Source organism: Bos indicus x Bos taurus, chromosome 17 (assembly GCF_003369695.1).
Source record: "Bos indicus x Bos taurus breed Angus x Brahman F1 hybrid chromosome 17, Bos_hybrid_MaternalHap_v2.0, whole genome shotgun sequence".
In the NCBI taxonomy this organism is placed as follows: Eukaryota; Metazoa; Chordata; class Mammalia; order Artiodactyla; family Bovidae; genus Bos; species Bos indicus x Bos taurus.
This window is the reverse complement of record NC_040092.1, coordinates 54,476,058-54,491,467: the sequence shown is the minus strand read 5'-3', so window position 1 is coordinate 54,491,467 and position 15,410 is coordinate 54,476,058. Positions and strand designations below refer to the sequence as shown.

The following is a 15,410-nucleotide window of genomic DNA, read 5'->3' as shown; positions in this document are numbered from 1 at the left end:
ATCTCCTAGGGGAGGAATTCAAGCTGTGAAAAGGTGGCCTGCCCAGGCCCTTCTGCAGGTGAGCATCACCAGGACACAACCTTCTTAACCCCTGGCTCAGGGGCCTTCCCGCTCTTTCTCAGTCAAAACGGACTGAAATTTCTGGCAGTGCTGAGACACATGTCCCTAACATTGTGCTCTTTTTCACAGAATAAAAACTGAGTTTAAGAAGAAACACAGTACTCGATTAAAAAAAAAAATACCTGGCATTTAAGCACAAAGCCCCAAAACAAGGCGTGGTCTCCCGGGTACTGGAAGTACTCCGAAATCCGCAAAGTCTCATTCGTGGTTCAGAAAACAGAATAGAACAACTTTCTCTGCTCCCTCCTCTCTTCTCCCCGCCCTCACCCGCTCGCTCCGTGCAGTAGCTGTTCTTGGCAGATGCCCAAAGCGGCACCCGGTAATTCCACGGTACATTGTGTACATTTGCATCCATTTAACCAGCTATTTACAGCCGCCCTTTACCGCCACCTGTAAGAGGCAACGCCGTAATGACACTAAGTGGCGGGGCCGGGAAGCGGGGGCCCCGTGATGTTCTACACTTCAAGAGCAGGAATTTGTGAAGGGCTGGCACTTGGAGAAACCAGGAGACGGCTGGGGACATCACACGTACTGGGCGGGAGGCGACAGGAGGAGGCGCGCCAGACGGAGGGTCCTTCCTCGGGAGCTCCAGTCGTTGGCTCCTTTTCCGTTACCACCACCGCGAGGAGGGACCTGCCGGGCCTTCCGCGCGGCTTATTTCCTGCCTGATAAAGAGCCCGCTGCCATTTGGATTTGCTGAAGCTCTGAATCACTCGAGACGAGACGCCTGATGGTCCCGAGGAGGGTGGGGACGCAGCGCGCTAGGGTGGGAGCCGCAGTCCGGCGGCATCCGGGCTGGATGTCACCCCCTGGCGCCTGGGAAACCTGCTCGCGGATATGATGCGGCAACGCGGGGACACCTGCGCTCCCGTGCGTGCCGCACTCGTGCAGCTCCGGGTGGCAAACGGGATGAAGTGGGGGCGAGGGCGAGAGGAAGTTGAGGCGCTGGAGTATCAGGAACGCTGCCTTAGCTTGCCCGGCTCTTTGGAGGCTGTCCCGAGGAGCCGGGGCGGGGAGGGGAGGGCTGCTGAGGCTGGCGAACACTGAACGCGGACTTCCAAGGGGTCCCTGGCATAGTTGGAGGTCGAGCGTTCTGAGCCCTCCCCACCCCCAAGGGTGGCTACCCGGAGGTCCCAAGTGCCGCGAGGAGCGCTCTCGGAGCGCACCCAGCCTCGCAGAAGCAAAAGCTAAACCCGTGATGGGCCGGGGGACTGGCAGGGTGGGGCGCAGAGCCAGCGCGGACCGGGAGCGCCTTTCGTTTTAAGGAGCCTTACTTCTGGGAAGGGACAGGGAACTGTCAATCAGCGAGGGAGGGAGCGCACCGGCGCTGGGTGATGTCAGCGGATCAGCTGCTCGATAACAAAGAGGGGGTATTACAGGAGAAAGTTGCAGCGGCGGCGGCGGCGGCCACGGCAGCACCCCGGAGCCTGGGAGGCAAGGGGGCAAGTGGGCGAAGGGAGGAGGGACGGCTGCCGACGGAGCAGCTTAAGGCCAAGGAATTGAAAGGGCTGTAGGGGGAGGCAGTGTGAGCCAGCCCCGACTGCTCCTCCTCTTCCTCCTCCTCCAAACTCGCAGGGTTCAGCCCCAGCGCTCGCTCAGCCGCCGCGAGCACCCGGAGGGACGCGAGGCAGCCGCGCGGCCCCGAGCTGGGCAGGGTCCCCAGCCGCCATGGATAGCGACGATGAGATGGTGGAGGAGGCGGTGGAAGGTACAAGCATCTCTGTGGGGCCCTGGGAGGAGGCGCCGGAGGGGGCACGGGACGCGGAAGGAGTGGCGGGCTGCGACCGGCGCGGCTCCGGGCCCCCAGCGGCCGCCACTGTCCCCTAGGCGGGTGGCCGGGTTCGCGCAGGGGCCGGACGGCCACGGCCACGCCACTGGGAGCGCGCAGTGCGCGGCAGGGCGCAGGCCGGGAACGGGGCTCAGCTGGGTCGGGGTCCCCGGGGGGTCAGGAGAGGGGCACGGCTGCTCCATCCTGCCCGGCCACCGCCTGCATCCGCCTTCGGAGTTGCAAAACCTGCCCCGCACTCCGGCCTTCCCTTTTTCGGGGATGGGAGATGGAGGTGCGCAGGAGGATAGACCACCCCGCCGCCCCCCCTCCCCCGCCGCCACTGGCGATCTCGGCGGAGCAATCCCCAGCTCCTCTCCCGGCGCCAGCCCTTTCGTTCGGCTTGCGGCTGCGACCCGCGGTGACCGCGGTCGCGTCCGGGTCGGTCCCCCGGCGCAGCGCACAGGGCTGGACCAGGCACGTGGCAGCCGCGGCTCGCGCGGTCGCTCCTCCGAAAAGATGAAATCATTGCAGGGCCGGGGATAAGGCTCCCAACCCGGGGCTTGAACGCACGCCGACCTGGCCTCCGCTGCCCCGGAGCGCATCGGCCAAACCGCCCCTCCCCCTTCCTGCTTCCCCGGCGGGTGCCGCCGCCGCCACGCTGTGCAGGCGCCCGGCAAGCCCGGACCCAAATTGCTGGGTGACACTTAACTTTCTGAATTCCATGCAGTTGGCTGTGGGTGATATCACCGCCTCTGTGTCGTGTTTCTCCGCCCCTTCGCTTCCAGCGCCCCTCCCCCGACTTTTCTCGCCACTTTGTTTTGCTGAGTTTCTCCACCTCTTTTTTTTTTGGCTAGTTCTAAAAAAACGAGGTGGGGACGTTATACAATCTAGTTGTTTGTATCATGAGACGTTATGATTTTGTAACAGTGAATACTGGAAAATACACGTTAGCGTTATTTATTTCTATGATTCTACCCTGGACGGTACGTCGTGATGTTTTGCAGTGCTTCGTGGTATTATTCCAGAATATTTTAACCAAACAGCTAAGTAAACATTTTTTAGCTTTTGGTTGAATCTGCTTTCTATCTAATTTGTATTAACAAGTTCTTAGAAATGGTAAAGAAAGACAAAGTGACAAGGCTTACAGATGCATGAGAATGCAGTTACTGCTACTTTGGGAGGAAAAAAAATCAATTTTTATATCAACATGATTGACTCCGTTTGCGATGCTCCCAAGGTCTTAGGGAGAGATTAAGTTGAATAATATTTTTTAATTCTCTAAAATCTGTCTTCATGTAACTGTTGAAACTTATTTCTTTATCGTGCTTCAAGGAGTGTTGGTTTTGTTTTAAATTCACAATGCCCTGAACTATTTCTCTCTAAATAAAGCCAATGCTGGGACTTCCTGGGGCCCAAAGACGGTGATTGGTAATCTTCTTTAAACTTAAATTATTGACTACCTGTGCCTTCATGTTATGAAAGATAATTGAAAAATGCTACTCTCAGATTGTTAGGACTTGCTCTCATTCTTCAAAGTTTACTTAGACTTGTAAAAATAATGCAAACCCTTGATCCCAGGCAGTGCTCCCAAGGTTAAACTACCTTACCCTTTGAAGCTGTTTGGAAACCTAAGGCTCAGTTGTCCACAGTCCCAGGCTCCTTGCAGAATGTGAACAAGCAGCTTTAGAAATACATCGATGCTTTTGAGATTGCTTAATGGGTGGAAGCAGAGAAACTTCTTTATATAAGCAAGGAAGTTTCTGTTATATAGAGTGTGAGGGTATGTTCATATACATTATTACCCAAAGTCAGAATGTACTTGAGAAGGGTCACTATTTAATTCTTATGCTGGCACAACTGGCTTAAACCTTGAATGTCTGGAGGAATCCAGGACACATGGTTACTCAGTAATACCAACAGTAAACAAAGTAACGCAGAGTCTTTAAGTCCTTAGAGGCACACAAGGCGTAGACTCACACAGTGTCTAGAGCACGCATGTGTAAAAGCAGGCTTTTTCCCAGCCATTCTTGGCCTTTTAAAGTGCTGTCTGTAATAGTGTCAAGATCTAACACACGCATGGGGGACTGGTAAAAGGCTAGTCTGAGCATCTTGGTGTGGAAGTACCGGCTAACCTACTTCTGTCCATATACAGAGCGTGTGTTCTCTGCAGTTTCATTGTCTTAGCTATCATTATTGCTGTAATTATTTAGTTCTTACTATGTGCAGGCTCTGTGCTAAGTATTTCACACACACACTCATGATGTGAGTACTCCTATTATCCTAATTTTACAGAGGAGGAAGCCGAGGCTTAGAGAAGTTAAGAACTGACCCAAGGACCCTCAGCCATGCAGGGGACAGGCTTGGACCCCAGAACCCAGCTCCACCATACGACATTGTCTCCCTGTGTGTGTGTGTGAATTGCTCAATCATGTCTGACTCTTGGCAACCCCCCCAACTGTAGCCTGCCAGGCTCCTCTGTCCGTGGAGTTCTCCAGGCAAGAACACTGGAGTGGATTGCCATTCGCTTCTCTAGTAGTCTCCCTACACCCTTCTTATTTTTTATTTCTTAATGAGCCAGTCACATATAGGAAACAGTTGGTAGCTGAGTTTGAAAGCAACCGTTAAATGTTGTGTCGGTGTCATTCTTTATCAGTGTCACTCTTTAGAGGCTGGTTCTGAAAGAGTTCAGTGACTCTCAGAAAAAAATATATTTGGGGAAAGAGAATTTAACTTATAGCCTCTGCTACCGACATCCTTTTTCTTCCTCCTTAGAAATTTACTCTGGGGAAGAAACTGGTCTCTTCAGGACTTAAGTTTGAGTGTTGATTGTCACATCATGTATCTTTTGGTTACCTCTCTGTTAGGGTGGAACTGCATCTTGGTTGGTGTTCTAAGCTCTGGTGGAGGAATCCCTGAGGGCAGGTGGGTGGAGGGGAGGGAGTTTCTGTTTATGATGTTGGCTGGGCTTCCTTGGGAGGGCAGCCCTGGGGCTCAGCGGGCCTGCAAACATCACCTGAGCTCCCGCTGTGGTTTTTATTCTTTTATATTATTATTATTTTAAAGGTTTTCTTGGCTGCCCTGCACAGCATATGGGAATCTTAGTTCCTACAAGGGATAATCCATGCCCTTGGCATTGGAAGCACAGAGTCTCAACCACTGGATGGCCAAGGAAGTCCCCTTGCTGTGGTTTTTTTTCTTTGAGGCTCATTGGTTCGGGGAAGGGTGATGTTTAACTTTGGGAATAGAAGTTTTTATTACATCTATTTCTTTGCCTACCAGTAGACACAAAGATGAATACAAGGTTTTCCCTAATGTAATTTGAAATAAATATATCATATCTAATCAGATGAGTGATGGTGGTTGAGAGGAAGTGGAAATTGCATACAGCCTGTGGAAGTAGTTGGGGAAGGAATTCCTGGAAGAGTTGGCGTGGAATTGAGTCCAGTTGAGAGAGGCACTTTTCGAGAAAAGAGAGGTGTGGAATGAAACTACAATTCACAGGGGAAAAAAAAACAAATGACCAATAAGCATTTGAAAAGAAACAACTTCACTAAATAAATACAAATGCAAATGCTGAGATAAAGGTTTTCTCTAATTAGGTTGGCAAAATTCAATAAGACTAATATCATCTTGCAAAGAAGGGGACATTCTTACATATGATTCATTAGTATCATCAAGGAATTTCAGCTAATCAAAGGTTAACCCAGGTACATCAAAACATAAAAAAGGAAAAGGAAAAAGAGGGGGAGAGTGGAATTATTGCAGGCACATTCAGAGACGAACTGCTGGCTTCTACTATAACAGAGGGTCGAGGAGGAGAAAAGTGGAGGGTAACACAGGGAACGGAGTCTTGTCACAGGCCCAGACCGTGAAGTGTCCTAGAGGCTCTTTAGAGTTCAGAGTGGAAGGATGGGGGCTCTGCTCTGGGAGAATGAACAGGCAGTGGGGAGCAGGTGAAGCGATCATCTAGAAGGCTCTTTGAAGTAGCAGTTATGAGGGCAGGAAAAATCAGACAGGCCTGGAAACATAAAGGCCACATGGAGGAAGAAAAAAAGGGGAAAGAGCAGCATCACTAGAACAAAGAAGCCAGAATGAAAATAAGAATCTCTGTGTTTCACTGCCCCAGTCCCCTCAAATAGTAAGAGGATTTTTTTTTTCCCCTTAAAATATATTTATTTATTTTTAATTGATTGATCATTGCCTTACAATATTGGTTTGATTTATGCCGTACATCAAAATGAATTAGCCATAGGTGTACACATATCCCTTCCATCTTAAACCTCCCTCCCACCTCCCACCCTTTCGCACCCGTCTAGGTCATGACAGAGCCCAGGTTTGAATTCCCTGAGTCATACAGCGAATTTCTATTTGCTGTCTATCTTACATATGTTAATGTATATGCTTCCATGCTGTGTGTGTGCTTAGTCACTCGGTCGTGTCATGGACTTGTAGCCCGCCAGGCTCCTCTGTCCATGGAATTCTCCAGGCAAGAATATTGCAGTGGGTTGCCATGCCCTCTTTCAGGGGATCTTCCCGATCCAGGGATTGAACCCAGGTCTTCCACATTACTGGTGGATTCTTTACCGTCTTAGCCACCATGGGAAGCCCCATGCTTCCATGCTGCTCTCTCTCAAATAGTAAGAGTATTTTTAACTGTCCTCCTAATCACTTATCCTACCTGTCTCTAATAAGACTGCTGATGCTCTGAACTTAGGAAGAATACAGGCGAGGTGTCTGGTAACACGCTTTGTATGTGGGCCTCACGTTAAAACTATGACCCTCACAACTAATAACTGAGCTCTTGCAAAGGATGACTTTCAAAAATCAAATTGTGTTTTTAACCACAAGCATCAGTGCTTCATCATGAAGGCACATTCTTGCACTAAACAGAATAAGTTTGCCTTTTTTATGATTATTACCTTTTTAAAAATAATTCTGTTCAACAAAACCAACAATGCATGTAAGGGTCTCTGGTTCTGAGAGGAACACACACACACTCTCTCAGACACACACACACACACACACACACACACTCAGATCTCCTGTGAGTAAGCCTGAGGCTGTACGCAGCAGAGTGTCTGATCCAGAGGGAATTTCCTGTGCTGAGAGGAACCATCACTGCACAAAATACAGCCCTTGCTCTCATCAGGTTCATGAAAAAAACTCTGAGGGAACCCGAGGGGAAAAAAAATTGAACTTCTGTCTGTTCAGTAGATAATGATCTTGAGAGCAAAGTGAAAAAGTAGATTTGTGAGACGGTTCTTTTTTTTCCCCTTTCTCTAACTTCTGTCAATATTTGAACTCCGTGCTACAGACAGATGTACAACACAAGAGCCGGGGCAGCTCTCCCAACACACGACCGTCATTCTAGTGGGTTTTCCTTGTTTGGGTCTGGCCCTCACCCTCTGTGGAGTGGGAACTGGCCTGGAAGGCTGTTGGCTGACTTGGCACATTGCACAGGCTGACCTCAATCCGAGCAGGCAGGACTAGTGTTGCTCTTTGCGTTGGTAACACGTGGAAGAGGCAGGCATTTGCCATCAGGATATGCTAGTGCTGTGAGAACTCTCTTAACTCTGAAGGCCTCTTCCATTTCTCTGTCTGGGACCTGAGATCACCTCTCTTTAGAGGTCACTTCTCCTGCCATCGGCAGGAAAGGATACCCTGCCAGTTCGCTCTTATCCCAGGATTGAAAGAGTGGGGGAAGGTGTTCTTAACATCCATTAGCTCATTCAGGGTAGCTGTTAATGTGTTTCTTGGGCAATAGGGATGACTTTCTCAGCTGTAAGACTGGAATTTGAGGGATGGTTGTGAGGTTTAATTTAGATAATAGAAAATTACATAACTCAGTGCCTGATGCATAGTAGGTAGACAGATGTTTTTTTCTTCTCTGTGGTTCAGTCTCCCTCTCCATTAAATTCACTTACTGGCAAAATAAATATTACATGATCTTATTGTCCAAATGGCTTTGAAACAAGAGTTGTACCAGAAGCTCCTATAGCACTAGTTGGTAGGAGATGTGAGGTCATAGCAACCCAGTCTCTTCTCTTCCTGACATTTCTTTTCTTGGAAAGTCTCTTAGCTGTTGTTGTTTTGGTTGTGGGTGTTGTTTTAAATATAAAGTTCTGCTGCCAGAAACACCACCCCAGGCTATTAAATATTCAGGATGGAAGTCTTGAATGATCATAAGCCGTATTAACTTTTAGCTCCTTTTCATTGATCCTGGTCATTGATCACATCCTGGTCATTGATCACATCATCCTGCTTTTGGAAGGATGAGAAGAGAACAGACAAGCCAACCAGAGGACCCTGCTGTGATCTGATAGAAGGGGATTTCAGAGATTTCTCGCAGCATACAACCTGAACACCTGTGGAAAGGCAGTAAAGGGTCACCCGTCCCAGCCTTCTTCCTAGACACGTGGTGTCACCAGAAAAACGGCCAACATTCAGCAGCCCCTCTGTTCCTTTCTCCCTGGAGACTAAGATGGTGCTGGGACTTCTCCCCACTGGCCGGTACAGAGGCCGCATCCTTCATGGAGTGGGGTTGGTATTACCGCTCTCATCTCGGTAGGATTCAGGACTGTCCCTCAAGTGTTTTTATTGTGTTCTGTGATGCTTCCAATTTTCTGCAATATCTAAATGCCGCTGCTGAGGGTGCACCTGCGGTGTTTTGCTCAGAAATAGGACAGGACCATTGCAACTGAGGAAAGGTGGAAATGAATTTACATTGGGTTTTTTTCCCCTTAGGGTTCATATTTATCATAATACTTCTCTTGATCCAAAGTAGAATAGGGACTTCCCCAGTGGTCCGGTGACTCTGTGCTCCCAATACAGGGGGCCCAGGTTTGATCCTTGGTCAGGGAACTATTACTAGATCCCACATGCTACAGCTAAGACCCCGCATGGCCAAATAAAATTTTTAAATATATTAAAAAAAAAAAAATGAGGCAAAATCACTAATTTCATCAAACATTAGTTTTATAAAGTCTGAAATATGTGAACTGTTTTCTATGGAGAAAGCATTTTCAACAGATTAGTAAGTACTTCAATATAAGGCTAAAATGGTTATTCTGATAGTTATACCTGAATCAAAAGTGGGATGCTACATTCATAGGAATGCTAACAGCTAAATTTAATTTGATCTGAGCAACATTTCATTAGAAAAAGCTTTTAACTATACACTGAGTGGGTTTTTTATGAAAAAAGAAAAAGACTTAATTTATTTCAATGAGAAAAATGTCATCAGTAGATATTTAGAAAATAATTGTCCAAATTATTTCATATGATTCAAGTGTCATTGAATCATGTCACATACAGTTTTTGGTTTTAGAGCAAGGAAGCAAATGTGGTCTAGTTCCCTCCTAACCATTAACTTCCTGGCCCTTGGTGAAAAAAAAATTGTGTTAAGAGAAAAGGATCCTTATTGACTGTGATTTATTTAAGTAGCCATGTTTTCTTGTGATATATTCTAGGTAATTCATTCTATACAGAATGAGATATAGCAATAAAACCGTCTTTGTTCATTTGTATTTTATGTTTATGTAATCAATAATACAAATAAACAGGTTTTTTGCTCTTGATAAGAGTGCTTGCTTACTATCCCTTCTAAGGGATGATACTGTTTTACCACTTTAGAAGAAATTATTTTAGGAGAGTAAAGCATTCATTGTGGTGTTATGGTCTGTGTTCCTTTTTTTTTTTATGTCTGTGAGCCATCTGGAAGCCATATTTAAGTGTTTAATGTCCCTGCATTGCACAGTATTTAATTATTTTATACCTTTTCATCCATGACTCAGGTCATTAACCCAGGAAAAAGTCAGCAGATTAACTGCTGCCTTTATTTTCAACCCACCTCTGCAAAATTAGCTCAGCAAAATGACTGGGGAGACACCAAGGAGGTGACTCCTGGGTTTTGTGAAATATGTGGATAATAATAAGAAACCTAAATGTTGACTGGAAACATAAATATTAAAATATACCAGTTGGTGATGCGAGAAGAACCAGCAATTTAAAGATCACAGTGTAATCATGGCTACTGATGTTCAAAATCACTGCTTAAATGGTCATGTGGATACTTCTGGCTACATTTAAAGCACAAACCCTCTGAACCCAATGGGCAGAAGGTATATGACAAGGTTATTACTGAACATTGAAAGCTGAAAGGTTTTTGTAAAGTAAAGCAGTAAGTTCAAGCTTAAGTTCAAGCTTAGAAGGACTCTGAGTTTGTGTGTTTGTACAATGAGGTGCAGACGTTAGGGCAGTTGTAGAGAGGTGGGTTGAGCTCTTGTTGTCAGAAGGTAACAAAGAGCAGGGGGGTTTTCAGAGGGTGCCTGGCCAGCAGAGCTCCACATCAGACCGTAACAGTTCAGTTCAGTCGCTCAGTCGTGTCTGACTCTTTGCAACCCCATGAACTGCAGCACGCCAGGCCTCCCTGTCCATCACCAACTCCCGGAGTCCACCCAAACCCATGTCCACTGAGTCGGTGATGCCATCCAACCATCTCATCCTCTGTCGTCCCCTTCTCCTCCTGCCCCTAATCCCTCCCAGCATCAGAGTCTTTTCCAGTGAGTCAACTCTTCGCATCAGGTGGCCAAAGCATTAGAGTTTCAGCTTCAACATCAGTCCTTCCAATGAACACCCAGGACTGATCTCCTTTAGGATGGACTGGTTTGATCTCCTTGCAGTCCAAGGGATTCTCAAGAGTCTTCTCCAACACCACAGTTCAAAAGCATCAATTCTTCAGCACTCAGCTTTCTTTATGGTCCAACTGTCACATCCATACATGACCACTGGAAAAACCATAGCCATATAATGATGTATAAAATTGTATTGTGCTTGGTTCTACAACCACATCACATATTGCCAAGACAGTGTGCCATCTCAACCACATTTCGGTTAAGCGTGACCTTTCAGGAGCATTAATTCCAAACCTGAGGACTACCATGTGGTTTGGTACTAAGTCAATTGAAACTCACACTGCAGATGTTATTATTGAGAATAACTTTCAGTCCCTAGCAAAATATGATTGTGGCTTGGGTTCCTGTTCTTACATGTGTCTAAGGTGCTCTATCGTGGACCCATCCTTTTGAAAGCGTATCTGAGTGGAACTGATGGTGCTGATGCAGGCAGAAAAAGCTTGGCATTCGCCCTTCCCTGAGCAAGGAAGGGACCCCCAGGCTGCTCAGGGCACTTGCTGGCAGCATCTAAGCACAGATCTGAGGGTGGGGGAGCATGGAAGATGTTAAGGTTTGCCTTGTGTTTCCCTTTCCCCAGGGCACCTGGACGATGATGGATTGCCGCACGGCTTCTGCACAGTCACCTACTCCTCCACGGACAGATTCGAGGGCAACTTCATTCACGGAGAAAAGAATGGACGGGGCAAGTTCTTCTTCTTTGATGGCAGGTAGCACTCACGGTTTGGTTTTGTTTCGTTCTGGGGGTAGGAGGTAGGTACCAAACTATTTGGAAGAATGATATGAATGAGAGAATTTCAGTATTTTAATACAATGTATAGAAAAGGTCAGGGTAAGCCCAACATGCATGTACTGCTTTGGGACCCAGGGAATTCAGCCCCTGTTACAGAACTCAAGTGGCCCGCACACAGGGAAGCCAGTCTGCTGACACCAGGTGGTGGGGAGGGAAAGTGTTCAGTGCAGAGCCCCAAGCAAGGAGTCCAGGGCACCCAGTGCTGCCTGTTACACTCCTGCACGGGTTTCAGGAAAGCATTTTTAAAGACAACGTAAGGGCGAGGCATCCCAGGATATGTAATGAGCTTGTGTACAATTCTCTGATTGACGGTGAGGTAACAGGGCGGTGTCATGGGGGTTAGCTTTACCAACCCAGAGGCGTCAGTAAGTCTGGGGGCTACTCGCTCATGGTCGTCAAGGGGTCAATTTCTTCCATTTGCTGAGGGATTTAGCATCTGTAAGTCAACTTGGGAAATGTGCATCAGTACTGTTATCTAGGTACTTCAGAGGGGAGCTACCGCAGAAGATATGGGGGAGGGGTCTGTCCTGGGAAGATCCCATAGGGTCCTGCTCGGTTACCCCCCACCACCATGGCTATGGCCTGAGACTCAGCTCTGCCATCATCACCTCTGAGGGTGTACTTGTCAAAGACACCCTCTGCCGTGCCAGATTCAGGGGCCCTCATCTAGCACAAGTTGGTGGGTCTTTGATGGATTTCACCTGCTTGTTCAGGTAACGCGTCTCCATAAAGTTACACAAGTGGGGATCGTTCTTCGTCAGGAACCAGTGTGTGCAATCCCAGTAGTGACTGATCCACGCTCTTTTTTGAGTGTAATGTGCACTTACTCCATTGCATTCAGCCCATTCTCAGACATCATGGTCCAGTTTCTTGATTTCCTGAAAGAAGCTTCAGCCACCCCATTGTTCCTGCAGCTTCATCATTTTCTCAGCATATTCTCTCTCCTCCTGAGATTAGCCAAGAGAATATTTAGCAGAGGTCCTCCAAGCCCGTCATCACGGTTCATGCAGTAAGACGGGTGAACAAGGCGGGGCCAGCTCCAGGCCCAGTGTTGTAAACGCTTGTCTTTGGGGTGACCAGACACTGCATGTGATACCTCAGTGCTGATGCTGTGTTTCCTATGTTCTCCCTCTAGTTAAAATATTTTTCACAGCAGGATTCTTTTACTTTGCTTTCACCTCCTTTATGAGAACACCATAAGGCAGAAGGTCTTCACCCTCTTGAGATAGGTGGGAATAGCTAGGACTGCTGCTGCTGCTGCTGAGTCACTTCAGTCGTGTCCAACTCTGTGCGACCCCACAGACGGCAGCCCATCAGGCACCCTGTCCCTGGGATTCTCCAGGCAAGAACACTGGAGTAGGTTGCATTTCCTTCTCCAATGCATGAAAATGAAAAGTGAAAATGAAATTGTTCAGTCGTGTCCGACTCCTAGCGACCCCATGGACTGCAGCCCACCCCCTCCATCCGTGGGATTTTCCAGGCAAGAGTACTGGAGTGGGGTGCCATTGCCTTCTCCAATAGCTAGGACTAGTCTCTTTCAAAAGAGATAGGTTACACAGGCCCAGCTTGCCAGTAGTGACTTTTAAGCCATGTCGTCTTCAGAAATGAGGAGTGGCTGGGTGAATTTCTCCAGCAATTAGAGGAATTCAGAGGCACAGAAGAACCGGTTCTTTTCATACCACTTGACTGAGTAATACAGAAATGGATTTTTTGGGTCTGTATGTAGGACCTTAGTTCCCTGAACAGGGATCCAACCCACATCCCCCTGAGTGGAAGCACAGAGTCCTAACCACTGGACTTCCAGGGAATACCCCAGAAATGGATTTAGCTAAAAGCAGATTATAGAATTCTGTGGGACAAGATGCTGAAAGTTCAGCTACTCTGTACACCAGTGCTGAATCAAATCTTGGAGACATAGTTTTGGGTGAACTAGAAAAGAGTAGCTTTATTGCTTTGCTACGCAGAGGGGAACACAGCAGGCTAATGCCCTCAAAACCAAGTGTCCCATCTTGGGAAAGACAGTGACAAGTTTTATAGTAATTGTTCACATAGGGCGTGACCAGCTCATGAATATTCTTCTGATGGGTTGGCAGTGAGATAAGTAGGAGTCCATATGGTCAACCTTCAGGTCCAACTGGTCTGGGGTCTGCATTGCTTGTGGGCAGCATACCGTCATTAATCACTAACTTCTCCCACCTGGAGGGGGTTTCAGTCTCTGCAGAATGGCTCAAAGATATTGTCTGTCACCTGTATCTGTTGATGGGAAAATAGGAGTTTGCCCCAAGGCTGCTCTGGACTGTTTCTCCCTGGTCTTGCATCCCCTCCCTTCCCTAATTAACAACTGCTTGAATCTGCCCCTTGAAACTCAGGAGAGGTCATGGAGACTGAATGAAGTTTTGTCGCCTATAATCAAAGAAATGGGAGCACAGAAAGGCCTTCTGCCCAGGAGCTCCACAGGGTCCTGCTCAGTATCAGGCATAGCACCACTTGCTAAATTCTTGACACTGGTAATAAACTGAAGCTTCCACAAACCTTGAAATTTCTTCAGGAGAGAGATTGTCTAAGCTGATAGCTGAAGGGTGATCATAGACACTGGCTTGTGACCCAGCATCCCATCCCTTTCCTGTAGGTGGAGTGAGTTGCTTTTAAAAAAAAATATTAATATGTCTTCAGGCCCTCAATTATCTGAAATAAGGAGGGGTGAGGAAAGCAATAAAAGCCTCAGAGAACTTTTGTAAACTTTTAACTCCAACCTTCTCTTTCCCATTGTCCCCAAGCCCACACTCAACCTCATTTTAGCAGAAACTGGCTTCCAAACTATTCATGTTCATTAGTATTCTACTTCCTTTTTTCTGCCCCGGTGGATACCCAAGGCCTGTAGTGGCCTCTTACTGGATTTGGTATCAGCGCTTTTCTCTCTCACAACCCCTTTAAGCCATCCAGAGGGAGATTTTCCCTGCCTCGTTTATTTAAAAATAAAATAAATATAATTAAAAGAGTTTATAACTCTTTTTTGGAAAGTGTCACTATTTACCTCATGCAGTTATTCCTTTACTCATTCAACAAATATATATTTATAGGAATGTCTTATTTCCAAGGACTTCCCTGGCAGTCCAGGGGTTGAGACTCCTCACTTCCAATGCACGGCGTGCAGATTCAGTCCCTGGTTGGGGACTGAGATCCCACAAGCAACAAGTGCAGCCAAAAATGAGTCTTATTTGCCCTACAGAAGTGAGCTTTCCTTGAGGGCAAAATCTGTGTCTGTTTCATCTTCTATGCTTAATAGCACTTTCTCTTAATTTGGTACTAAAAAAAAAGTTCTTGCTAAATGAGGATAGGAGATGAAAAAGAGGGTAGAATTCTCACACACATAGACACACACACACAAGTATTTAAAGAGCACCCTACATCTCTTACTTTGAAGGTCATACCTAATTAATTGATTGACTCTGGGAAAGCAGTCCAGCAGGTTTGGTTGAATTTAGTGTTGGTTGTGGGCTTGCTTTGGGCTTCCCAGGTGGTTCAGTGGTAAAGAATCCACCTGCCAACACAGGAGACTTGGCTTTGATCCCTGGGGATCCAGGGGATCTTCTTGACAATGGCACCCTGCTTCAGTATTTTTGCCTGGAGAATTCCACAGACAGAAGAGCTTGATGGGCTACAGTCCATGGGGTCACAAAGAGTCTGACATGACAGAGTGACTGAGCATATGGGCTTGCTCTGTACTCAAGAGTTGGGCTAAGCTTCCCAACCAGTGTGCCAGGAATGAGGCCTGGGGTGCTGAGTGGGACCTTGAGACTTCCAAATGCATCCCTCCTTCTGCCAAGCTAGTCACGTCCAGCTCTGACCAGCTTCATCCAGTTCCTCCAGTGTGCCTTACTAATGCAGAGATCTGCCTATGGGTCAAGACCAGCGCAGACTGGAGCACCAGGTAAGGCTGAAGCATTAGGTCAGTAACTATCTCAGGAATAGAAAGAAATTCACTTTTTTTCTTTTGGGGGCACAAATTCACTGGTTTTTATACCTACCACTCAAACAC

At 47.2% G+C, this 15,410-nt stretch overlaps 1 protein-coding gene across 1 annotated transcript in view; it reads left to right on the top strand.

The window, feature by feature from the left end:
* Positions 1-606: 606 nt before the first annotated feature.
* The window catches only part of SETD7 (SET domain containing 7, histone lysine methyltransferase), a 57,500-nt gene continuing 42,696 nt past the window's right edge, over positions 607-15,410 (top strand). The window contains exons 1-3 of the mRNA XM_027567389.1: positions 607-990; positions 1,696-1,828; positions 11,159-11,288. Of these exons, the coding sequence (XP_027423190.1) occupies positions 958-990; positions 1,696-1,828; positions 11,159-11,288 (296 nt within the window). The 5' untranslated portion in view covers positions 607-957. The remainder of the gene's footprint in view (positions 991-1,695; positions 1,829-11,158; positions 11,289-15,410) is intronic.